This window comes from Eschrichtius robustus, chromosome 17 (genome assembly GCF_028021215.1).
Source record: "Eschrichtius robustus isolate mEscRob2 chromosome 17, mEscRob2.pri, whole genome shotgun sequence".
Classification (NCBI taxonomy): domain Eukaryota; kingdom Metazoa; phylum Chordata; class Mammalia; order Artiodactyla; family Eschrichtiidae; genus Eschrichtius; species Eschrichtius robustus.
The window spans coordinates 69,016,672-69,043,900 of NC_090840.1; the positions used below are offsets into that span (position 1 = coordinate 69,016,672).

The following is a 27,229-nucleotide window of genomic DNA, read 5'->3' on the forward strand; positions in this document are numbered from 1 at the left end:
ACACATGGAGCTTGATTTTGACAATTTTGAATCTATATGCTTTATCCTTATTATAATTTATCCCACTCACCCGTATAAACCTCATACTAACATGTAAAGTGAACTGACAAGCTGGGAAAAAAAAGGTAGGTAAAGTATGTTCAACATATAGACAGGAGCCAGTGAATACAGGTCACAGAACAAAATGATGAACTGCAGTGTATTTGTCCAAATTATACAGACAATTTTTCCCACTTTCCTTTTTACTTGGCCTGGGAAAACACTGTGAGAATCTCCAAAAACAACCTTTGATACCCAGATTTTATCCACTGCTGGATGCCTAGTGTTTTCTTTTGAGAACTGGCATTCCCTTTTTTTCAATCTTATGAAAAAATTGCACTTTTCTACCCCTTTGGCCTTGATTTTCAATGATTTCTTTTTTGTGCACACAAGTATGAATTTCTACTCCCGAAGTGTGACAGGTATATTGGCCTTTTCTAAAAGAAATGAAAAAAAGTTAAAATATTGAGAGTTTAAATACTTTTTCACAGAAATAAACTATTCAATTTTAAAGGTAGAGAGAGAGAGAAGCATTTTATTCTTTCTATCATGAACAACATCAGTCAACCAAGCTTCACATTTTGGGTAGAAATTTTTTAAGTATGAATTTTTTCAGAACCTATTTTATTAAAAAAAAAAAAGGAAGAACAGGTATTTTGGCAGAGAAGTAAAATATAAAATATGCAAAATTTGTTTTAAAATTGGCATACAAAATTTTAAAACACAGTACAATTATATAAAAATACAGCACAGCCAACGGCCTGTAAATTTCCTTTGGCATTTCATTTGGTAGAGTTAAACAGAAAAACCTTTCTAAAAAAAAATTAGCTATCAACACAGTACATAAGTTAGGTTGTATATGTTGAAAGAACTTTTCCTTGAGTTTCCAAAATCCTTTTCTTACATGATAACCCACATAAAGCATGACTAGTGAGGTATATAGGGCAAAACACTGTTAGGCGGATGTACAATAAGGAAAAAGTGCATAAACAAAGAATTCTTCCCATTTTCATAGAAATATCAGGTTAAATCTGAGTTCTTCTTGATGTATCATTTTACTTTGGCAGAATTAAAATAAACCCATACAAATGTCTTTGTTCAAGTCCCAGCAGCAGTGATATGTCTCCTTTGGTGGCATTATCTGATGCCACAATACCGCACAGTCCCTAGAGGAACTAAGGTTTTGTGTGTGTCTGCATCTGTAACTGCAAACATCAAACATAAGATCATACATCAAGCACCATGTCATACTGTTGTCCCTTCTTCCGCCTGCCACATTTATTGATGAGAACCACATACAGTGTCAAAAGCATGACCCAATAGCATGCATACAGCAACGTTCCAACAATTAAAACTGTCTGTTTGGATTCTGAGAATGGCTTTTTAGATTCCTTATAAATGGTGAAAATCACACCACCCAGGAGGATTATAAACCAAACTGATACTGGAATGAGTCCTATGAAATTAACAACAATGGTTTTCCTTCCAGATGTGCCCCACCCAGCTTTGTTGATCGTTGCAATTGCAAACATCTTGGCGGGAAGTAAACTTGACATGTATAACACTGAGTAGAGGGACATGAAGACCATGACGATATTTCCTCTAAGGCAGCTGGCAAAGGATGATTTTATGAGACCCACTAACTGGACAGTTAACAAGAAAAGAAGGATGTTCCAAATTTTACCCCTGTAGAACAGCTGGATTACTGTGGCAATGAGAAAGAAAGGGAAGAACCCAGTGATGACTGCTTCATAGGTCATCCACAAGTGATGTTTATGAAACCACATGGCATTGTACAGCCACTCTCGGAAGTAGGACTTGCTCCAACGGGTCTGCTGGTTTAACCATCTGAGATATTCTATAGGTGTTTCAGTAAGGCACTTGGATCGAGCTGTGTATTTTGTCGCATAGCCCAGACTCAGCACTCGGTTCGTTAGATGCCTGTCATCTCCAAAACTACATTGGCTGCCCATAAATTCTTGATTGTACCAGTCTTCCACAAATTCATGCAATAAGGAGTTTCTGTACATTCCCAGAGGTCCACTAATGCACTGGACACATCCAAAATAAGACTGACAGGCCCTTTCTATGTTAAAAGCCATCCAGTATCTCACACTGCTGAGGAAGGAGATCCAGGAATCATACTTGTTTAAAATCTGCAAGAAAAATACAAGTAAAAATAATTAAATAAAGGTAAGCCCCAGCTAAAAATTCCAACAAAATCTGCACCATTGGGGCTTCCCTGGTGGCGCCGTGGTTGAGAGTCTGCCTGCCCATGCAGGGGACACGGGTTCGAGCCCTGGTCCGGGAAGATCCCACATGCCGCGGAGCAGCTGGGTCCGTGAGCCACAATTACTGAGCCTGCGCGTCTGGAGCCCGTGCTCCGCAACAAGAGAGGCTGCCATAGTGACAGGCCCGCGCACCGCGATGAAGAGTGGCTCCCGCTCGCCGCAACTGGAGAAAGCCCTCGCACAGAAACGAAGACCCAACACAGCCAAAAATTAATTAATTAATTAATTAAAAAAATCTGCACCATTGTGAGGTTACTACCTAGAGTAATGCTTGTTTTTTTATCCTTCTATTTAGTCTCTTTCCTTTTTTTTAAACACAATTTTACATTATTTTCTTTGATTCTATATACTATATTAATTTGATAAGTTGGGTGTATGTGTTGGGACTTCTTGACAATAATTTTTTTCTACTCCATCACTCTCTGTACTCTTTTGTTATGTGTTTTGTTTCTTTTTCTTGTTATGTTATAAAACTGAGATTTTTTTTAGGCTTTAGTTCTCAGCCCTTAAATTATTCTCCCACTGGCAGTCCAGTGGTTAAAGACTTCGCCTTCCAATGCGGGGGGGTGTGGGGTCCATCCCTGGTCGGGGAGCTGGGATCCCACCCACATGCCTCATGGCCAAAAAACCAAAGACATAAAACAGAAGCAATATTGCAGCAAATTCAATAAAGACTTTAAAAACATGGTCCACATCAAAAAATCTTAAAAAAAAAATTATTCTCCCACTTCCTTACTATCTAATATTTGAAAGTTTTTAAGTCCTATTCTCTTCTCTTTTCAACTCATCCAACTCTATTATTCTTCTTCCTCCTCAGTTTTAGCAATGCCAGGGATAAAAGGGTTTGCTCTGGCTTCACCCCAAAACTGGAATCCTGAAATAATGCTCTACACAAAGGCTATTAAAATTATTAGTTTTGGGGGGCAATATTTCTTAATTCTCTCCTCTGTCTCAATTTTGTTCAGTTTTCATCTGGATTTTACATGCTTCCTTTTTATCACCAGGGTATTTCTTTGTCCATCTAGTGTACTTTCTTTGCCTTCACTATTACCATGCATATAAATATGGGTTATACAGCAACACAATACCTACATTTAAAGTCAAAATTCCATGTGCTTCTCACATCTTTTGCTAAAATCTAGTGCACTTTTGCAAAGGGCTCACTTTAATCTTCATATATTTTCACCTATTTGTTTTCCCATTCCATAAATTTCAAATCACCTTCATTAATATTTGTTTCACTTATTGTTTCTCCATTGATAGCAAATAATGGGAAATAAATAATAATTGGAAAACTCACTTAATTGTTCCTTTGACTTTCTCTCTAGTGTAAATTTGAGTTGCTGTTTCTCTTTTTTTTCCTTTGTATTCCAATTTGGATTTTTGACCAACCATATATTGTTCAGCTTTTAAATACATAGTTATATGACATAGACTCCATCTCCTGCCATACCTCCATTTTTTAACCCTTGTACTAAATGAGTTCCAACATCATTTTACCAGAACATTAAGTTGTGGCTCAAGAAGATACGGCAGAAATTATTACACATTTACATTATATTTTATATAACTTATCAGCCACTACATACTTGTGTTATAAGCCAGGATTAAGCAAAGAAATCATAAGTTACTTCAATTTAGACAGCAGAAGAGGTATAAAGTGGGTCCAAGGCACATTCTAGTATGTCTCTGGCACCAGAAACAATAGCTGGCGCAGATTTGGGCGTATAATAAATGTATGTTCAAAGAATCAACGAGTGAGGGTGCTACTAAAAGTGACTCATGCAAAAAGTGAACTCATACGCACCTGGACATCTCCCCCGACACCTCCAACCATGGGATCTTCTTCCAAAACTTTTACCATCTCCACAGATGAGGCAGGGTCAAGCATGGTGTCTGAATCACAAACCTGCGAAGAAGAAAGTAAGAAATAAGTTAAAGAAAAGAAGATGATGTATATGCTCCATGTAGTCAAAAGTGGGCATATATATTATGCCTTCAGCCTATTGTCACAAGGCCTCAATAAGCGAGTAACACAGGGATGAGAGTTTGTTATATGATGGCCGATACAAAGAACCTGCAAACTCAATATTTAAGCTATAGATGTTTTGCCTCTCTCTTGCCTTGTCTGTCACTGTTTTGTATACGGCTATAAGCCTGGCAGGCCAATAACTAGGGTAGTAGAAAGTGAAGGCCTAATTTCAAATCCACCTTTCAACCTCTCAGCATCCAGAGTTTATGGCCACACCCACCTCTATTGACTCAAGCTGGGAAAGGTAAAACCAGAAAGCTAAAATAAGACTAAAAACAACAGGAAGGGGGCAACCTAGAATTAATGTTCAAGTAACTCCGCCTGCTTGTAAGATAAGCAAGCCAAGGGAACTGCCTCTCTGAAATGACTAAACTTGAACCAAACTTCTGAGGTTCTGCATATTTAAATTGGTCCTGCCCCTCCCAGTTTCCAACAGCAAAGTGCCAGAAGTTCTCTGAGAGAGATTGTTCACATGGTGAGTTTAACTGTCAGAAGGGAATGCTCTCAGAAATCTCCTGGGAGGGGTTTGTTATAGTGGGATCAAAGAGTTTTCTAAAGAAGTTCAATTTCTGGATGTTCTTTAGTGATAGAATGCCAATTAGAAAACCACCGTCTACGACAGTCTGTGAAAGCATGTATGTTCATGGATATAACAGTGTTAATTTGTTTGTGTGTAAAGGGTATAACTCTAGCCCTTCTTAAAATCAGTCTAGTAGAAACAGGATTTCTAGCTGTCTCCTCACCAATTAATGAGAAGTGTGCAATTTCAAAACTGTTGGCTGTTTAGCCCTGGGCTAGAAACTGTGGGAGAAATACACCAGTTCACAAGGAGCTTAACCTCACACTGGGAAAAACCACAGGACTGATTTGCACACAGGAAACAATTGGAGAACAAATCAAAATGTCTTTCTGTCCACACTGAATGTATCACTGTAATTTGTTGAAACTACATGATTGCCAGTCGTAAGATTTCTCACTAGGAGATATGGAAATGAGGCAAAGTCACCAAATTTTGACTAAAATGAGTGGAAAATATCAAGACAAGACGTTATTGGGAGGAACCAGCCACCTCAGTCTTAACCACAGAATCAGCAGCTAAATTGCTTAAGACCATGGCTCCCCCTCCTTCACTGTTCTAGCCAAGAGACAGTTTCGCCGCTTCCTCCGTATCTAAAACAGGAGTTGGCAAACTAAGGTCTACGGACAAGTCTGCCTTCGCACCAATTTCTATATGGCCTGGGGGTTAAAAATAGCTTTTACCTTTTTAAATAGCTGAAAAAAAATCGAAAAAGAATTTTTTGTGACACATGAAAATTATATGAAATTCAAATTTCAGTGGCCATAAATAAAGTTTTATTGGAGCTCAGTCATGCACATTCAGTTTCATATTATCTATGGCTGCTTTCACACTAACACAGCAAAGCTGAATAGCTGCAACACAGACCATATAGCCCGCAAAGCTTAATGGTGTCTATCAGGCCTTTTACAAGCAAGTATGCCAACCCTGAGCCTAAAAGAATTGGTTGGGGGGCTGGGCCGGGGGTGGGTCTCTTTCATAAAAAAACAAAGAACAAACTAAAAGAACAAGTTGAGATAAAGTATGTTCTAAGTCCCAATTTAACTCTACTAGAGGTTTTTAGGATTGCCTCTATCTCCTATTCTTATAATAGGCCAAGATTTGACTATTATAACAAATCAAGAGGCCGCAATGAAATCTTGAGTTCTGTACCTTACTACTTTTATGACCTTGAACAAACTGTTACCATCATCATGATACCACAGTGACACAATGTATGTAAAAGTACTTGGTAAATTACAAAGGCTCACAGAAAAGTCATATATGCCATTAGTATAGGGTGCTAATCTTTCATTGTTTGTACTTGCTAAGTAAACCCACTCATTACCATGAAAGGTGACTCAGTAAAGGGAATCACTGAATGGAACATGAGCATGGATTACATATCAAGAATATCTTATCACAATGAACAAGTTCAAATGTATCCAAAACACCTATAGCAGTTAGATATAGAAATTGCTATAAATCTGTTAAATAAGCTGTTAGACTGTAAATCCATTCCAGTTTATCTCACTGATCTTAAAGTTAATCTACCTCACAACAATTTAAATAAAAATATCCTGTAGAAATATTGTTATTTATTCTACCATACGTTTTTCAACTTCTAAGACCCAAGTCTAAAATGCTGAGTATCCGTGTTTCACCTTTTTTTAAACATATTTCCTTTCAGATTGACTGGTGGGTTCTCCACCTCTGCCTGCCCCGAACCACTTCAAAGGGCACTGAGAGCTACACAGCAAGAGGAAACCTTAACTATTCTGGCTGCCTTCTATGAGGAAACAGGCTGAAGATAAATCAGGACTCATTCTGTTGCTACTGCTTTCACCCTTTGCTTGCTTGTAAACCTCAATCCTTTGTTAATCTTTTTTTTTTTTTAACATCTTTATTGGAGTATAATTGCTTTACAATGGTGTGTTAGTTTCTGCTTTATAATGAAGTGAATCAGTTATACATATACATATGTTCCCATATCTCTTCCCTCTTGCATCTCCCTCCCTCCCACCCTCCCTATCCCACCCCTCTAGGTGGTCACAAAGCACCGAGCTGATCTCCCTGGGCTATGCGGTTGCTTCCCACTAGCTATCTATTTTACGTTTGGCAGTGTATATACGTCCATGCCACCCTCTCACTTTGTCATAGCTTACCCTTCCCCCTCCCCATATCCTCAAGTCCATTCTCTAGTAGGTCTGTGTCTTTATTCCCATCTTACCACTAAGTTCTTCATGACCTTTTTTTTTTTTTTTTTTCTTAATCTTGATCCTTCCTCTTAACCTGGACCCCAGGAGATGATTTATTTCAACCATGTTTGAAATTTACTTTTGGCCATGATCCCACTGCCCAGTTTCCCTTCCAAAACTTAACCACATAGTAAATGGAAAGTACCCCCTACCCCCTCTTTCCCCCAGGACATTCCCCCTAATGAAAAGAAGTCAGCCAGAATTTTAAAATTCACCAATAGTTATTTACTGGCAAACACAAGATGGTGCTAGACCCCAGAACTCCTGACAGTACAATGCCAGAGTAAACACACTACTGAAAGGAAAAGAAAGCACTGTGCAAAACCTTGGAATCAGACAGATCTGCCACCCAAGCCACAGTTGACCAGTTATATTCCCTTGGACTAGCTTTGTAACCTTAAACTCCTTACCTCACCTTTCTAAGTCTCCATCTCTCAGGTGAAAAATATGGATAAGCACATCCACCTCATAAGTTTGCTGTAATGGAGAATTAACTAGATAATGTATGTATAGCACTTATAAGGGCTAGCTCACAGTAAATGCTCAATAAAAGGAAGGCATATATATACTAAGAAGTGATCATCAAAACCAGAGGCACAAACTAAGAACACTAGTCCAATGAGGGAAGGGGTCCTTCTTATCTGTACTGTAAATAAACCATGACTTGCTCAGAGAGCAAAAACTAATGCCCTGTCCAATGCCCAACAAATTTAAGTTAAACGAGTTGGAGTATTGAGCAGGCAATGTAAAAATCCTGAGATTGGGCTGTCTACTAGGGAAAAAGATCAGAGAGCAGTTTATGGCAGACTATGAGTGGCAAAAACAAAATCATAAGATGTAGGACTAAAAAGACCTTTTGAGATTAATCAGTGAAACCATTCCAGGAAAAAATAAATGCCCTCAAAGAAAAATACAGAAACTTTTTTGGGGGAGAGGGATGGGGGATGGGGAAGATGATTCTCTCATAGTAATTTTGTTTATGGTATAAGACCCCGAATCTAGCCAATAAAAAGCCTCTAAATCATAGAAACCTAAACAATTTGGCCCTTATTTGTTGCTCTTTTTAAAAGGAATTGGGAAGATATATACCTTTCTTGTTAGAATGTGTTATCCAAATTGTTATAAAGTAACACTTGCCTTCAGGCAACCTAGAATCTTTTTAAGACATTAAGATGAAAAAGGAGTCATTTGGTTATCCTCTTTCCTTTTTCAGGAAGGTTTATACACGAGTAATAGTTGTAGGTGTAAAGCAAAGGTGACAAGCCAGCTGGAAAAATGAGAAACCAAATGTTGTCACCTCTAGGCTTAAGCCAGGAAACACCCTTATTCCAAATGGTTGGAATCCTCATTCTAAAGAAAGGAATCAGGAAATCCCATAATGGCTGCCTTAAATCAGGGTTTACATTCAAGAACCCAACTTTGAGGGAAAGTGTAGATAAAAAATGAAAAGAAAATTCTAATGCTATACTCCCTTTTGTGTTGTTGTTTGTTGTTTTTGTTTGTTTGTTTGATCCCAATCTTGAAAAGCATAGGTATGTTGCTAGAAAGAAATTACGACAGTCCTAAGTTAGAGTCTTCAACTGAAAGTGAGCTCAGAAATCATCTCTTCTACCAGTTGAGGCCCGTAGCAAGTAAACAGTTAAATCAAGAATTCAGATTTCCCCATCCTTATTTCAACGTGCTCAATTTCATCCTCTAAAATGAAGGATACAAAGTCACATTAACATTCTCAACATGACCCTTCAGAAATTTTTAGAAAATAGGAACCAATCAAATGTTATACACAGTCAATCCTCATTATGCACGGTAGTTATGTTCTACAAAGCTCCCATGAACAGTGAGTTAGCAAATACTAAAAAATTGTTTCTAGAGGACATATAGAGTTAGGTTCCTCAAAGTCTCTGGTCACGGCATTTTTGTCTAGTGATCAATACCTAACCTTGTTGTATTTGTGCTTACTTGTTTATTTGTGTCACCTTATTGAATATGTATTGTTGATTCATTAACATTGAACTCATGTCCAATAGCACTGTAACTCATGCCTGAACAAAGTTCATCTAACAAACCTATTCTCTCCATAAGGCAATTATAGCCTTCTTGTGTTACGAACACTAGACAACATTTCAACACTACACTTGGGGACCATTTTAAACAGCTACATCAGCAACCAAAAGCACAAAAATATGAAAAACATGATATTAAATAGACTAAAGAAGTTACTCGTTTACAGTATAAAAGATAAAACAAAAAGGCAAAGCATAATCTTGTGTGACCTCAGCTGGGAACATGCACGTCGGATGACACTTTTTTTTTGCCATTCTGCACGTGTGTGCAGATGATCACAAAAGCACTGCAGCTATTGATTTTCGGGTAATAAATACATTTTAGTCAGTAGGTTAACTTGTAAATACAGAATCCATGAATAATAAGGGTCAACTCTCTTATTATGAATGATTTAGTCTTACTTTCCTCCTGCTCAAAGAATCTTGGATAGCTATGGTACTGCCAGATTAAAGTAATAATAAAATTGCTTCCTATAATCTTCCCTTTTAGAAAATGTTCATACTTATTGTATAACTTTTACCTGGGAAATTCTTAATACACACATCGGACGATACTGTCTTTTTCCTTTGTTATATAGACTGGTGACCACTTATGTGGTAATATCAATGTTCAGTGAAAAGAGATATGAATAAAGCAATTATCTAATCTAGATATCAAAAGACACTTTAAAAGTCTTCTGATATTGTTAAGTAAAAAATACAAAAAAGTAAACATGATATAATCTCAAAATTGTTTTTAAAATAAGGAAGAATAGAAAAGTATATGCTGGAAAGTATTAAATTTGATTATGTATGGGTCATGTATTCGCTTCAGATGATTTTTTTTAATTGAAGTATAGTTGATTTACAATGTTTCAGGTGTACAGCAAAGTGATTCAGTTATACATACACACATATGTATTCTTTTTCAGGTTCTTTTCCATTATAGATTATTACAAGATATTGAACATAGTTCCCTACGCTATACAGTAGCTCTTTATTATCTATTTTATATATAGTAGTGTGTATCCGTTAATCCCAAATTCCTAATTTATCTCTCCCCTCTCTGCTGCAGATTATTTTAATTTTGCTCATTGCACTTTTCTACAACTTTGAAAAAGTTTCTCCAGAAAATACTTTGATTCAAAATTAAGAAAATCTTCCTCATTCACCTCCTTATTTCTCATTCCCTGTATTTGATTTTCTCACTTTATTTTTCTTCTTCTGCGTTTCTATCTTCTCTATCTCTGGAAGCAGCCACCAGCATCACAGGTGAATTTCCTACCATGCTGGCTTCGTCTTAAACTAAAGCTTCCCTCCATGTTCTATGTCAGCATTTATTATTTGACATGCTACAAGGCTGAAAGAGTAATTACTATAGAAGACTAGAGATGAGAGGGGAGAGATATAAGAGGTAGTGATCGATAAAGGCTTGTTCGGAAAGAGACCAGAGGGAGCCAACCCAGAAAGCTCAGAAGTGCAGGTAGAAAGGTTAACCTTGAGATAGGAGGGGAGGTGGGGTACCCTTGAAACTGTAAGCAGAAGAGAGTCAGATCTTGACAGCCTTCACAGCCTGTACTTTTGCTGTTCTCTTTTGTAGAAGGCAAGATCATCTGTTTGTAGTTAAGCAGGGAGGAGTTTGGGTAAGGCCCTAGGAGAGTGATGAAGATCTGAAATAACAGACACAAGAGGAATAAGCGAGACATCTATTCAAGATCAAGTGAAAAGAGTGCTGACCAGTGCTGGGCATCCAGCTGCAACTGGAAACCAATCATTCTGGCCATCTCTCTGCACAGCTAAACAGTGTTCTCTAGCCAGGTTAGCAAGTATGAGCAGATAGATGGTCAGTTTCTTCCCCAGCCCCCATTCTCTCTTGTGCATTAGCACCTGAACTTTGCTTCCTTCCATCCCTAACCAACTTGAACTCCACATTCAATCACTTGTAATGCTCAGGAGCCAATATCCTCAAACCCCTCCCTCTTTGTCTTTCTGTGGCCTCTGCTCTGTAAGTCTTGGACCCTGGGTCAGTCAGAAGGAAGGATGAGAGTACTACATTAGATTGAACTTTATGCAATTTCTGTTTTTATAGGGCATAGATGAGGCATGGCAGGATAGTATTTACTAGTTTCAGAATGCCAAAAGAGTTTTTACCCCTGTTTGAGTGCTCTGAATGATCTGGAAGTCTCAAGCGGATTTGGGGCCCAGTTGACAGCTGTTGCTAGGGTCAGTCTATCTGGAGGCTTCAGCCCGAAGGAAGGAAAGTTCTCAAGCCTGATTAGGGCACTAGCAAAAAGCCTACTCTAAAATTTCATATTTTGTATTAGTTTTTCCTGGACAGGCACAAGTCAAGTTGTCAAGGATACAAACAAAATTCCAAACAAGATGATGGGAGAGGGGGCTTTGGGAGAAGCAGGTTAAAAAAAAAACAAGAAGAAAAATCTCACAATCATGTCATGATTAGAAACGACAAACGTAAATTGTTTTAACTAGAATTAAAGGCAAAACATCAAAACAGATGTTTTCTCATTTTAGGCCCAGAGCTTCATTCTTCAAATCCTCTGTAAGTTCCCTAGCCATTCCTTACTTTAAAAGTTTCAGTTTATCCTCTCATCTGGGCCTGAATTTGCAACTAGGTAAATATGTAAAAATGTCTTGATTTAACTAAAACAGCCTTATTTGTGAAAGTTCTAGAAATTAGGAGACACTTGGGGTTGAAACTCTAATCAATTCCCCAGAAGGGAGATTTATGCAGATGGTATGAACTGAAGAAATACCTCAAAATTCTTCAGATATTAGCTAAATTAACAACATGTTAATTAACAATTGACATGTACTATAGTTTTCAAGTAAAGACTAGATAATCATATAAGAAATAATACTTTAACAGCAAACGCTTTAATAATATTAACAATGCCATTATCAACAACTTTTGCTAAGCTGCTTTGGATACATAATTTGAAATAATTTTCTCAAATCCCTTGTGAGATTGGTTCCTTCTAACCAGGTAACTGAGGTTTGGGAGGTGGTCTTGCTCAAGGTCAACCAGCTACAAATTGTTAATTAGAACCTCAGTCAATTGACATTGAAGCCAGTGGCCACTGCCATCCCATTACACAGAGAGACACACTGGGCATCACTTTGTGTTGATAAATCCCCTAAAACATATGATGGGTCTTCCAAAAACAAGGATTTCACATTTAAGAAAAGAGGAAAAGTGTCCGGATGCATATTTGAAGCCAGAGACAGTTCTCCTTTCTCGATATCATCATGAATAAAATCTAACTAAAATATCTGCACAAAAGTACAACTAGAAAACTCACAGGAACCCTATTAATGTTCTAAAGAAGAAACTTTCAGTGAGAACTAGAAGAGGAGAAACCATAGAATTAGCAGTCAGGGAACTAATGAGAGACACAGCCTGTCTAATTTTCATGCAAGCAAACACCATCACAAAGGCTTTCAAAGGTCAAGTTGCAGGGAGTGAGGTAATGCTGTTTGGGAAGTGAAATAAACATGACTTAGATTTTGTTCTGGGAAGGTTGTTTTTTGTTTTTGTTTTCCTTTTCCCTTTTTCTTTTCTTTTTCTATGTGTTACAGTTTTGAATTCCTACACTTTTAAATCAAAATTGTTTTCATCGCCCCCATTTTGCCTAGTCTCTGTGAAAAATATTTTATAGCTTTCCCTTGGTCCTGCAGATTTTCTCAAGCTCCTTCTGCTGGAGCAGACACTATTTTCTTACAACGCTAGAGATTTTAAGAGTGTGGAAAATGACGTTGGAATTGATTTGGCAGAACCAAGGGGGCAGAGAAGGTAAGGGAGGGGAAAAGAAGGAAGGAAGGGTCTCATGTTCAAAATAATCTTGATTTCCAACCAATAACACTGCACAAGTTAAGCATTTTCATAGATAGTTTTAACCGTTTTACAAGATTTTTTTTCTCTCTCTTTCAGAATGTGCTTTCAACAGTCATGCTGTTTTCAGATGAACTGAAAGAAGCACTGTGTCCAGAAGGGACAAGGATGGACTATAGCATATGACTGGAGAGATACAAAGGATGCTTTATTTAAATGTGTTTGTCCTGGCAGATGTGGAAACCTACCTGTACATAATCCACACTTCGTCCCAGTGCTCTGAAAGCCGTGTACATGACTTCTCTTTTTCCACCCCATTTTTGCATGATGCAAATACTCTTGTTGGACAAGACCAACTGGGTGACATGTTGTGAGCTTTCTTTATGTGACTCATCCGTCTCACCAGGACCCTTCACGTGAAAGTTGTTCTTCCAGATATAAGTGGCTGATTTATCCCTGCCCATGACTTCGCTGAAGATGTCCATCATGTAAAGGTCATCTTCTGAGTTTCCATCTATGACCATGACAACTTTAATTCCAGGGTAGGTTAGCCTTTTCACAGATTGCAAACATTTCCGTAAGTAGTCTGGATCTTCTTGATACGCAGCAATGCAAAGAGCAACAGTTTTGTTCAACTTAATGGGGGTTTCTAGAGATTTTTTCATTTTTCGGTGCTCCAAAAAGGCAAACAGGCTTTGGATGATGAGGTGTGATGCTAAAAAGGCACCATATAGTCCAAAAGAGAAATAGTAATTATCTGTTTGGATAAATTGGTAGCCAACAATATAAGCAGCTGTGATTCCAAGGAGTAGAGAAACTCCAAAAAGTGTGGTTCCAATTATTCTCAGGATACATAGAAACCTCTCACAATGCATCTGTAAAATAATCACATGATATACTTGGTTAGCCACTCTTGTCCCATGCTTGTTATATACATGGTATCACAGGGAGAGCATTGGACTGGAAGCCTTCCAGGTGTTCTAACCTTGAGTTTCTCACTTAACTAGTTGTATGACTTTCTGCATCTCAGTTTGCTCATCTGCAAAACAGGGATAAGGATGCCCTTTCTGCATACCTCAGAGGACTCTTTCAAACATCAAATGAGATGATGATGCAGTATACCATTGAAAACCGTAATGCACATATGCATTATTTTTAGTACATTAGATCATTTGTCTAAGGATGCACTCTATGTATGTGGTCATAGCTAAGCATAAAATCTAAATAGTTTAGTGAGCAAGGCACTCTTTCTTCTTGCGCCATCGTGTTCCCTCACCCCACTACTGACCAGTGAAAAATCTACAGGTTTTGCTAAATTTCTTATGTGTAGATTTTTGTTTTTAATAAATTTATTTATTTTATTTATGTATTTTTGGCTGTGTTGGGTCTTCGTTGCTGCGCACGGGCTTTCTCTAGTTGTAGCTTGCGGGCTCTAGAGCGCCGGCTCTGTAGTTGTGGCTCACGGGCCTAGTTGCTCTGCAGCATGTGGGATCTTCCCGGACCAGGGCTCTAACCCGTGTCCCCTGCATTGGCAGGCGGATTCTTAACCACTGCGCCAGCAGGGAAGTCCCTCTTATGTGTAGCTTTATCTCATCTCCAGTGCAAATCCCTCAGCTCACACCTTTCCCATGCAGCTAGCCAAGGTTGAACGTAAAGATACGTGGATTCTATCCTTCTAGGTCTTCCATCAATCAGCTGTGTGACTTCGAGCCAGTTGCTTTTCCTCTCTGGGCCTTAGTCTTTAAAAATCTGTTAAATGAGGGCATTTAGACTCAATTATTTCCCAAGTCTCTGTTGCCATTAAAATTTCTTTATGCACAGATATCCTACACAGACATTTATCAAAGCCCCTGAAATTCTGTATTACATTCCTTTGTTCAAATGGCTGTCTCCCTCATCCACAATTAATACCAGCTGGTTCGAACCTGGTGACCAGGAACTTTACTGGAATATAGTAAGAACACAATAAATGTTTGCAGAAATAAATCATACAATTAGAGAAGAAATAGCATCATGCTTAATTTCAACAGGTAAATTTTCTTTTGTCTTAAGAGCTTTAACACATTAGACCTAAAAACACATTCCAGTTCTTAATAATATACAATTTTGTACACCTCCCTACCGTTTGTGAATCTCCTGAAATATTTTGAACTAGAGTACAGGAGGATCATATATTTCGTATTTCTAAAAGCATCTCCAATTATGAGCATAGAAGAGGTGCTTGGTAGACCTTTAAAATTTGTTTCTTTTTGGTTTCCTAGACCCAGTTCCAATATGTGGAGGAGAGGGGGTTTCCTACACATGTCACAAACAATTCCGTGGACACCTGCTGGGTGCCTGACAATTAAATCAATGTTGATATCATATGCCTGACAGAATCAGATTCCACAGGTTAAGAGTTCAGTCCTACAAGACTGCCCCCCACAAAAACCCACACTTCAGATGCCAGTTGCAAGCCCAGGTTGTTACCTGTAATTACGATAAACTGGGTAAAAATCAGAGGTTCACAAGATCCCCTCCTGTGTTCAATTAATTTGCTAGAAGGAACTCACAGAACCAGGGAATCTGTTTACTCATTAGATTACTGGTTTATTATAAAAGGATGTAACTCAGGAACAGCCAGACGGAAGAGATGCACAGGGCAAGGTATGGGGAAAGGGCATGGAGTTCCATGCACCACTCTCCCCAAATCTGCACATGTTCATCGATCCATAAACTCTCTGAACCCTCTCCTTTGGGGTTTTTAGAGACTCCATTACATAGGCATGATTGATTATATCATTGACCATTGGCAACTGAACTCAATCTCCAGCCTGTCTTCCCTCCTCAATGGTCTGGGCAGGGAAATGGAAGTTCTAACCCTCTAATCACATGTTTGGCTCTACTGGCAACCAGCCTCAACCAGGTGCATTCCAAAAGTCACCTCATGAGCATAACAAAAGACATCTCTAAATTTGCAGGTAACTCCAATTTAATCTTTTCCCTTAATTCAACTAGTTTTTGAAAGCTAAGTAAATTTATTTTCAAAGTTACTTTGGGCTAAGCAATTACCTCTGCAAAATCTCTTATTGGATATGCTATTTATATTTTCCTATTCCACATTAAGACTTAAAATTGAATGTTGACATAAAACCTATTAACATCTTGGTTTACTAGTTGTGTGGCCATCACATCACTCAGCTCCAAGTGACACTATTTACATTATAGTCCCTGTGGTCATCATTGAGGTGGTCCTGAGTGGATACGCATTACACTTTAGGGTAGCTTACTGTGACTGCTCACCAATTGTGTTTCCACTCCTTCTGAGCAGACTGCTTGATGCGGCCATGGCATTCCAGCTTTTGTTAATCTGAGATGTGCCACTTCCAATAGGACTTTTAAGGGGGAGAATGGGCCTCCTGCAATATCTCTTTTCCCTCCACAGTCTTGATGTACATACAACAGGTCCTAAGGGATTGCAGAGCCCAAAGATAGAGGGAGCTTGGTCCTTGAACTGCCACATGGAAGGAAGCCAGCCACCAATGCCACCAATCAGGAATACCTGCCTTGGACTCTTATGTTAACAAGAAATAATTTTTGAGTTTGTGTTTGTTTGTGTGCCCATTACTCATTTTGGGTTTAGTTTCCCAAACTCATTACAATCTAAGTAATGCAAAGCAGGCTGGAGGCCAGGGTTTGAGCTTGTGGACATTATTTTTCTTTGTGAAACGGAGACGATGGTACTTGTCAACAACATTCACAGGGCTACAGTGAGGAACAAAATCAAAGTGTTTGTGAAACTGTTTTTAAAAAAATCAGAAACACAATACAAAGTATCAGCTAACATGGAAGCTAAAAAAACCAAGCAAAACAAAAACCAAATGTGCGTTCCACTTTTAGCACTTATATAGGATTTCATAGAATGCAACAAGTACCCTGATAAAGGTAATCACGACACAAATGGAAAGTTCAAGCTGCTGGGCAACGGTGAAATGCTGAGTTTTCAGTGCAAGGCAAGAGAGCACAGCATCCCTTGTTAATTAAAACTGCTGACTGGATGCTGAAAACTCCCAAAGTGTACATTAACCAATGCCTAAAAGTGCTGGGAGCACCAGACTAGGAACTTGTCTTTTCCAAGACATGAGTCATTCTCACAAGAGTGAAAAATTTCAAGGCGACTAAAACTCTCTGCCTGGGCGAAGCTTAAAAGTGTGTTCTGCTTGTGTTTCAAATCAGCATAGCCAGCAAAAGAACCGCCTGCTATTCTTTTCCATTATTCACATTTTCCTTGCTTTTATCAGCACGTGTGGACACAGAGAGTGTTCGCATAGCATCTGCTGGCCACTGCTGAAGTGGGAACACCCTCTTACATCATAGGAGTCTACAGAATGTCCTTTTTCAGCCTGGGAAAAGTTGCTAGTAAACTGCAGCAATAGAACCTTTCTATTTCTGCAAGGTATCGCGTTGTTGCCTAGCAAGACACATGGAGTGTCTCAGTACAGGCCAAAGGGTTAAAGAGCCAGCTACACTGAGGGAATAGATTGATCTCAGGGACTGACGCACAGGATGTTTCTTTATAATTTCAGAGATATGGGCACCATATGTGTGAGACTTTCTGAGACAATCCCCAATTCAAATACTCTGTTTCATAAGCAAACCCTCCTTCTCAGACATATGGTTTATTGCTAAATTGGAAAATATGGTTAGTTTCACCCTAGATCATTTGCTGATAGAAGACTTAGAAATCTACCTCCCATAAAGAGTGAAAATATAAAACTTGGATTGTTTTTGCCCAGGATTAGACTTTAGTCTATTAATTGATTTTTAAGTTGCTCTTGGACTTGGTACCAATTATTCACCAAGGACTAGTCTTCACAGAATTCTAGGCCAAACCAAGTGTTAAAGAATAGCTTGGTGCACCTTAATGTAAACTCCACAAAATCAACAGATTTTATATATTTTTTTTCACTAATGTGCCCCAAGGACATAGAACATTGCCTGGGTTATGGTTGGTATTCAGGAAATATTCGCTGAATGATAGATGTGACTTTACTCCTAAATATCATCATTGGCATCATTATTATGTCAGCTAACTTTTTTTCATCATTTACTAGGCAACAGGCATTTAAGCAAGTTTCGTTTACTTGAATAGCAAAATCCTATTTAATTTTAATAACTTTAGGTGGTAAATATACTGTTAATCTCATGTTACAAATCACATATGCATATGACGGGGCAACCAAGACTGAGTATTTAGGTAACTTACCCCAAATCACACAACTTGGAAGAGGGTTCACACGGTGGCCTAATGCCAGGTGACTAGACTATTCTCAGGAAATATTGGCTGAACAGATTTGAACCTTCATGACAAACTAGGCCACATCTTTTTGTTTCTGATTAATAAACATGTTGTGTAAGGAAAGATTAGAAAAGAACGTTGAAAACTGTTTTCCTGCTGTAATGGAAAAATGGATATCATGTACTCAGGTACAGATACAACACCAGCCAATACTCAGGGAAGATTTCTGGGCTCCTATACCTTCCTATGTGTGTACAGTCAAAAGGGACCTGGAATGATGTTGTCCGAAAGGGAGCAGCCTGGTGGTTCCACCTACACGGCAGCAACGCTGCTCTTAATGCCAACAGTCAAAATCCTGTTTAACCGTAAGAGAGGCGCTTCGGTTTCCACTGGTTCCGCCTGCAGAGCAGATATAAGTCTCACTGTTTGCTCGTGTACCCCAAGTGGGACTCTATAGGTCATTGGGTATCAGAGCCTTTCCCTCCCCCTTGACCTTCCTTGTATTAACCAGACAGCAAATGGCAGATGAAAGAGAATACCAGTTGCTCTCACTGCCCCAGTGCAGTGGTGAGAACTGAGTTCCCTCAGCTTTCATTAAGGGGGCCTTCCGTTTTGGATCAGGGAGAAGCTAAAGTGAATTCAAATGAGTCAAGTCAGCATCTAGGAAAGGCTGCAGACATTAGGCCAAGTGATAGCTCTTCTGAGAGGCCCTAGCTTACCACTCCTTCCAAAGTATCTCCTCCAGTAAATCAACTGTACTCCAAAAAAATTTTTGTTAATAAAAGGAAACATTAAAAAATAGACTCCTCCACCCTGCCCTCTCTTCACTCCCTGTCACTCTCTCCCCTGACCCTGTTTGATTTTCTAAGTTACACTAAGAACACTCTTTGGCCATAGGGACTTGCGTATCTCAATTAACTGTGTATTCCTGTATCATAAAACAAGGTGTGGCACATAGTAGGTACTCAATAAACACATTTTAAATAAGCGAATAAATCATGTGGACTCACGTTGCCAATGCAGACTGGCAGAGCACAGGGCCCTCCTCTATCTTCGCTGCAGGGGCAATGAATGTGCTGGGCCCTTAAGGGTATCCTTCATCCGGCAGCTTTTTTCTTCCTTTTAAAACCAGTTCTATGATTTCTTGCCCAGCTATTTAAAGGTCATGATTGTAGGGAGTACCAGACAGGCTCTACAAGACCTTTGGATAACAAACTTTAAAAAGGCAAATGCTCCCTAACAGCATTTCCTGAAATTATAAGTTGTAGTCTAAGCAATCTTATGAGTTCAGGGGTCAAGTTTGGAGCATGAGGGATAATGAGATCATCTTTTTTTCCGTTTAAACTCTAGTTGTCTTACAATATTTATTGTCCATTAATCTACACTCTGCTTTGTGTTTAGTGCTAATGACTTGTGAATGTGTGTGTTTATGTGTGGGTTTGGGTGTACACACCCGCATATATTGGCCTCTGGAACCAGACTGACTTGGAATAGACTCCTGACTATCTTATAATGGTTTCTTTTAAAGATTGGGTAACCTCGAACAAGCTACATAATACTTGTCATCTTCAGTTTCTTCATCTATAAAATGGAACTAGTCATATTGACTTCACCTAATTATGAGATTAAAAGATGGAGCTCATTTAAATACCTCAAAAGAAATCATCAACAGAGCTCAGTGATGTCAGCTCTCTGCGGGTTAATACCCTGGCAGTAACTATCTAATCAGCCTGACTCTCCTTCCCTTTAAGCTGTTGTTTGTTAGTTAACAAGGGATAACTCTGGCATAATGGAAAGAGGAGCAGGACAGGGAAGAAAAGGATTCAAGCCCAAGCTCCACCTCATATTAGCTGTCCGATTTTAGACAAACCACTTGAGGGGGTCTATGAATGAGCCATGTGTCCTTGGACAATTAATATCTCTGAACATCAAATATTTTGGGGTATAATTCACTTTGTTCATTTTAACGATTTTAACCAGGGCTGAGTGTCTAGAAGAAGGATGGATGGAGGCTGCACTGTGGGCAGTCTCCTCATAGTCACCTCAACAAGGAGGGATACAAAGAGCAAATTGATATTGGCATCTACTCTCTGAGCCTCATTTCCTCATCTGCAAAATGGGAATGATACCTTTTGCAGGCTTACTGTAACCAGGTAAGGAATACATATATTTATTGCAGCTTTAATGGGATATTAATGGCTTCAATGTCTTTTTTTTTTTTAAACATCTTTATTGGAGTATAATTGCTTTACAATGGTGTGTTAGTTTCTACTTTATAACAAAGTGAATCAGTTATACATATACATATGTTCCCATATCTCTTCCCTCTTGCATCTCCCTCCCTCCAACCCTCCCTATCCCACCCCTCTAGGTGGTCACAAAGCACCGAGCTAATCTCCCTGTGCTGTGCTATGCGGTTGCTTCCCACAATGTCTTAACATAAAGGAACAGTTACTCTTGCACAAGTGCACTTTCTATTGCAACACTTGCACTTTCTATTTCTGCGAGGTATCTCGTTGTTGCCTAGTATCACACTACAAAGGGACAAAAGGCACATTTAGAGTAAGCTTTACTGAGGGAATAGATTGATCTCAGGGACTGACACACACAATCTAAAAAAGACAAGATCAATGTCCTTTTACTTGTAGCCAATATTTAAACAGACAAAAGCACAAAGGACGACAGGAGATATTTTTTAAAATGTTTGGTTAGTGAATGCACGGCTCAAGATCACATCTAATATAAATAAAGAGCAGAAATGGTTTTAGAACACAGGTTTTCTTTACTCTTAAACTGGTGTCGTGTGGGAGGAGGGGGAAATAGGCCTCAAGTCATGTAGAGTGATTAGAATTAGGAATATTTACTTAGGCAGGTGACACTAGCAAGGCATATGGAAATGTACTTCTTTGTAACAAGACATACTCTGCTTGTGGCCATTTGCCTGCTAACAGTGGATTAGAACGTATGGTGAGCAAAAGATTAAAAAGCAGTGGTTCCCAAATGTTGATGTACAACCAAATCACCAGGGAATCTGTAAATATTACTGATGTGTGGCTCCTGAAACATTCTGAGTTAATTGGCATGGGGTGCTACAAGGGCATCAGGAGTTTTTAAATCTCCTTAAGTAATTCTAATTGCAACAAAGTTTGGCAATCACTGGGTTAAAGTCTATGAAAACTTTCATGATCTCATTTGCATTGTTATACATCCCTCAGGTGTATTGCCTCTGCTACCGTCCTCAACTAGAAATCCTAAGAGAAGTACCCAGATGAAGTCTCCCAGCAGTCTACACGTTAGAGCACAGGACCCTCCCCTTCTCCCTTTCTGACCTCCTCTCCCTCTCTGGCTTTGAAGTTGGGCTTTGTCTTTCCAGTCCCACCACACTTATTCTAGCAGAGACCTGGACCAGAGCTTGCAGGGTTAGGCAATACACCTTTCAAAGACCTTGTCACCTGGGCTGTCTCTGGATCCAGAAATTTACGTTTCAGATTTCTCTTCATTTGCACCAGCTGTATTGATCAAAGACTTGCTAAGATGTCCATTCTTCCAACTGCCCTATTGGTTCCTGAACTTTGCCATCCTAAACTTCATACTAAAGTTCGCTGTGGCAAAGGGGGAAATTACAGAAAGACTTGGCATGGAATCCTAGCTCTACATGTTCTTCCATCAGCTCATGGGCCCTGTCTCTATAGGTCATTCCCTATGTAGCCATATATACCACAATGCCAAATTTCTTCATGAAATCTTTCCTGATCTCTCTCAATCAGATGTGATTTCTCCTCAATTTGAGGCCCCATAAAACTTGACTAACCCAGCTGCAGCATAGTCCAGCTCAAGGGTGTTATATTCAAGAATTCCTGAATTAAATTTCATCCACTCTCCTTACTAACATTTTGACTTTCAGTGGGTTGCTTTACCTTTCTGAGGCAAGGTTCCTTTTTTTCATAAAGTTTTCTTTGGTGGGCAGGAGGGATACTAGATATAATGTATGTCAAGTATCTACTTCAATGCCTGATACATATTAGACATGTGATAAATAGTAGCTATTATTTTACTTCTTTATGGGCCAGATTGCATTTTGCCTTATACTATGGTTATTTAAAAACTTCTTTCAGGGACTTCCTTGGTGGCGCAGTGATTAAGAATCTGCCAGCCAATGCAGGGGACATGGGTTCAAGCCCTGGTCCGGGAAGATCCCACATGCCGCGGAGCAACTAAGCCCGTACACCACAACTACTGAGCCTGCGCTCTAGAGCCCACGAGCCACAACTACTGAAGCCCATGCGCCTAGAGCCCGTGCTCCGCAACAAGAGAAGCCACCGCAATGAGAAGTCCGCGCACCACAACGAAGAGTAGCCCTCGCTCACCGCAACTAGAGAAAGCCCACGTGCAGCAACAAAGACCCAACACAGCCAAAAATAACTTAAAAAAATAAACAAACTTCTTTGAGTATGCTTTTTCTATGATGAATTCGATTTAGAGATGCACTACATCTTGTTCATTTTTAAATAAACTGCAGTACAGATTATGCTTTTAAGAGACATTCATTTCTAAATATTTTATTATTTAAATGGAAAAATATTTGAGTTTGACCTTGTATTTATTTTGACTCATATATCAGTGACATTCTCCTAGATTGTAAGGCAGTATATATATAAACTCCACATGTTATAGCTAACATTATGTTATAGGTAACATTCAAAATATTATTGAATTTAAGGTATATGCAGTGGGATGACACTAAGTCTATGCAGATTGCTGCTACAGAGGAAAGGATTAAAACCAAGTTGGGGTGACGGAAATGATTTTCCTGCAGGGAGCTGTCCCCCCATTCAGCTGGCCTAGCACTGCCACTGGTTCTGTCCTTACAGCCTCTTAGTGGAACACAGCTTGGGTATGCATGGATAAAAAGAGAACCCAGAAAGGGACAGTGCGGTTTATGCTCTATTCTGCAATTACATTAACTCATAGCTCCCACATTGTATAAAACTCAAGAAGTTAATAATGTAACATGCTACTTGTTCTTAGATTAAAAATATAACTGTGTAATATAGCTTTGCTAAAGGGGATCTCCCCATTAATCCATAGATAAGGTCTTTCCTCACAGTGCCAATGATAGAAAATAAATGAATCAGTGACAGGCATGAACTTAACAATTCAAGAAATATTTCTTAAAAAAAAACCTTAACTGATAAGGAAACCATGGGCAAAAAAAAATATTTATGAAATTCAACATCGTGGGACTATTCTACAGACTTAGCATTAATGATTAGTGTCAATATGACTTACTTTCTAGTAAGTCTGTTACTCATTTTTTGCACAATGCTTGTTTTCCAGGAAGGTAGCTGACTAAACGTCATCTTTGTTTTGTGGAGGGTGACATTCAAATTTGATACTAGTCACTGATTTAAGACCTTGAATTCTTATAAACACCATAGCTTTCTCTGATAAGAAAGGATTCAGTTCTAGGTACAATACAAGTAATTCCGGTAATTTACATGTCAACACTTCTACAATAAGCTTTTCTGTTCACCCAACTCAGTGTTATATAAATAAGAAAAAGAAAACAGGAGTAATGATATCCTCATTATAATGCTCTAATCCAGAAATGTCTCAGAATTTTGAATTATTAGCCCCAATATTGCTTAATGCATACACAACATAATATACATACTAAAATTTGTACTTCAAAGAGTTAAACTTTATTGAAAAGTTAAAATAGCCAAAATATTAGGAAAACCTTTGGTGGGATATGATAAGTATTAAAAAAAACCAAACAAACAGTATTTCAGCTGCCTGAGTAATCTTATTTAGCTTCCAGAATAATGCAGTGAAAACTAGTGTAATGAACGATTCAATTTGCACAAATTGGAATGAAAGGAAAAAAAAAGTTTAGAAGTTAAGAGTTCTTTTCAAACCTATTCTGTCACATTTTCAATTGTATCTACAAATAGTTTGATGGGCATAACTATTTGTTCTACCCAATTCTATATAAATACACGTTTTAATTTTTAGCCTGTCATCATTGGCATGTTTGAATGTGTGCTGACCTTTACAATGTTGTGTTAAAATGACCTTTTCAAAAAATCACAATCCTGTTTTAAACCTTCAAAGGTACATTATCATATGCCTTCACTACAATAAGAAATCTGCCAGAAAAAAGCCTTGAAATTTACACTGAGCAGTGAAGTTGTTCTTATCTGTCGCTTCCCTTTTCCAGCAATGTTCAACTACCGACTTCCTTGGCTTTACTCTAAGGCTGAGCTGAAAGTCTATATACTCAGGCCTCAAGTTGGGGAAGCCCTCGGCCGCCAATCAGGACTTCCCGACCTATTGCGTCACACCTCCCCCCTAGGTGTGACGTCAAAGGCAATCCCAGGCCAGCCACGTGGGTTGGAGTAGTGTAGCCTTTCTGGGCAGCTGTTCGGGAGACACCCGGCAGCAATGGCCCCCAAGGGTGTGGAACCGGGCAGGGAGGAGCCAACAGAGCTCCTACACCCACCTCCTGGGAGCAGGGCTGTAGCAGCTCACTCCACCCAGAGGCGCGTGGGGTTGGTGACTCCCAAGTACTTAGCGCGGGCGTCTGGGGGATGGAGGGAGCGGCCGCGGGAAGCTGGCACCTAAGGCTGTGTAATAGGACCCAGGTCTTGAAAACCCTCCTCCCCAGGCACCGCCTCTCAGCTCCCAGCCTCTCTTTCCAGACTTAATTATCCCTTCAGAGCCACTTCCCCTCGGCTGCGTATCCTTAGCCTGAGGAAAAGCCTCTAGCCTCCCAGTCCTCGCTCTCACACAGACCCTCCTTTCAGACCCGCCCTCCGGTCCACAGGGACCCATTTTGTAGCCCTCGCTCGCGCTGGGCGGGAACCAGCGTGACGAATTCCGCCCAAGGTGTTGATTATCCATCCCAACCTAGCCTCTGGCTCGCCTCCCACCTTCACCCCGGCTCCCACAGCCCACCCCCCACCCGGGGCTGGGCGCTCGGGACGGCACCCCCAAATCCCCACCCGACCGTGCCCCGCGCTGCAGCTGCGGAAAGAGGCGCCAGCGTGCTGGTTGCCACGTCGGAATTGGCTCCCGGGACGCGGCAGCTGCCTGCGCGCAGCACGCGGTCCCCGCGCACGCCCTGCCCTCGCGGCCCGGCGGGCAGCCCTGCAGCCGAGAGGAGGGATGCGCGCCCTCCTCCCGCTCGGGTCTCCGAGTGCCACTGCTTGGGTCGGGGACCCCAGACCGTAGTATGGCTTCTGGAGCCGGGCTGAGCCCGGACAGACCCACAGTGGCACTTTAATGGGGTGCAGGGAGTGCAAAGGAGGGGAGGCCAGGGGAAGACGGGGAGTGGCCGAACGAGGCCGGTAGCTTGCGAGGAGGTGGCGAAGGACCCTCCTTCTCTGGGGCCAGAGCTGGGACCCAGGATCGCTTTAACCCTTTGCATTCCAAGTAAGAAACGGGCTTCCCACTTGGAAAACGCGCTAGGCTGTCCGGGGCTTTCCTTCCCACAGAGAGTGTGTGGGAAAAAAAGAAGAGAAGTGATGGGAATAAGGGGGAAGGGGGAGACTGCGCGGAATGCATTTTCCATACACAGTGGAAAATCCTTGTTTCCTAACTCGTGAGCCCCTCTGCAGTTCGGGAAGATGCGGAATGGAAAAGTACATCCCGGGACTTGCAGCCTTTCCCAGGCAATGAGGTTACCTGTGTTCCAGAAAGGCAGCGGATTTCTGGCGAGCGCCGCAGGGATGGGAGAAGACAGAGAAAATGTTGCTAAGCCTGACAGTGATCTGAAATATCCCCTGATTTGCAGTCTGTTGGAAATTTTCAGACCTCAAACTTTTCTGTCGAAAACTGACTTAAATTTGTTTTTAACTCTTAACGTGGATAATGTCTTCCCTCTCCCTGGCCTATTCGAGGACCCTCAGCGTTCACCAAATCGCGCCAGTGTAACGTACCTTGTTCAGCTCTTGGTCATAAAGTTGTCCTCAGCCTGTCTGTGTGGTCCCGGAGGGTCGGTGGCGGGCAGTTTCCAAAACTGAGGTAATAGGAGATCAGATGAATTTGAGACGACCGGCCAAAAAAAATAAAAAATTTAAAAACAACATTTAAAAAGGATGGGGGAGTCTTAAATGCTTAGGTCTCCCCCACTTTAAAAAAGATCACTAGTATTTTTTAATATTTCCGTTGCACTTCAATCTTCTAACTCCTAAAGAAAATGTTATCTGTGCTTTGAAAATAAATTAACTTTATTTTATTTTATGCTCTAGTTCCCCCTCCCCTAATATCGGAAAGTCTCTTCTTCGTATGAAAAAAAAAAAAAAAAAGCCTGGTGAAAACTCAGCAGAACCCAGGAAGCGTAGAATCGGGAGAAAGTCTTTGGCTGGGGCTGGTTCAAGTCCCTGGTTCAATGGGCTGCTGGAAGCCAGGACTGGGTAATTCTTTCCAGACGTCTTGACTTCTCCTTCCTCGCGGTTGTTGCCTTTCTGCCTCCTCCAACTTAAGGGGGTCTTAACAAGTGAGCTGGTGGGTGTTTTAATAGGGCGGAGGAGGGAGTGGGGGGTGAGGGGAGTGGAGAAGGGAGGTGCGGACTGGGGAACCCGGAGGGGAGGGAACTGGGAGCGCGGGCGGGCGGGAGGCGGGGAGGGGGAGAGGGAGAGAGAAATTGGCCATTCAAAGCTCTCTCTGAGCTAGCGACCGGTTCTAAACGCCAATGAATTCAATTAACTTGATTGCAAACGTGTGCAGAGAAATGTTGTGCACACATGCTGGCCACCACCTGATTCCCTCCTTTCCTCCAGCAGTGGAGCCGGGAGGCCACGCTGTGTAGACTGACTCCTCTGAGCTACAAGGATTCCCACTTCGCGATGCACTGCCAGTTCTGTTTAAGTAATTTGCTTT

At 40.3% G+C, this 27,229-nt stretch overlaps 1 protein-coding gene across 1 annotated transcript; it reads right to left on the bottom strand.

The window, feature by feature from the left end:
* Positions 1-773: 773 nt before the first annotated feature.
* Positions 774-26,859, bottom strand: HAS2 (hyaluronan synthase 2). Its single transcript, XM_068525394.1, has 4 exons — positions 26,287-26,859; positions 13,317-13,943; positions 4,138-4,239; positions 774-2,195 (listed from the first exon to the last, which is right to left on the bottom strand). The coding sequence occupies exons 2-4, from the start codon at positions 13,941-13,943 to the stop codon at positions 1,266-1,268; spliced, it is 1,659 nt and encodes a 552-aa protein (XP_068381495.1). The 5' UTR covers positions 26,287-26,859; the 3' UTR covers positions 774-1,265.
* Between the last annotated feature and the right edge of the window lie 370 nt (positions 26,860-27,229).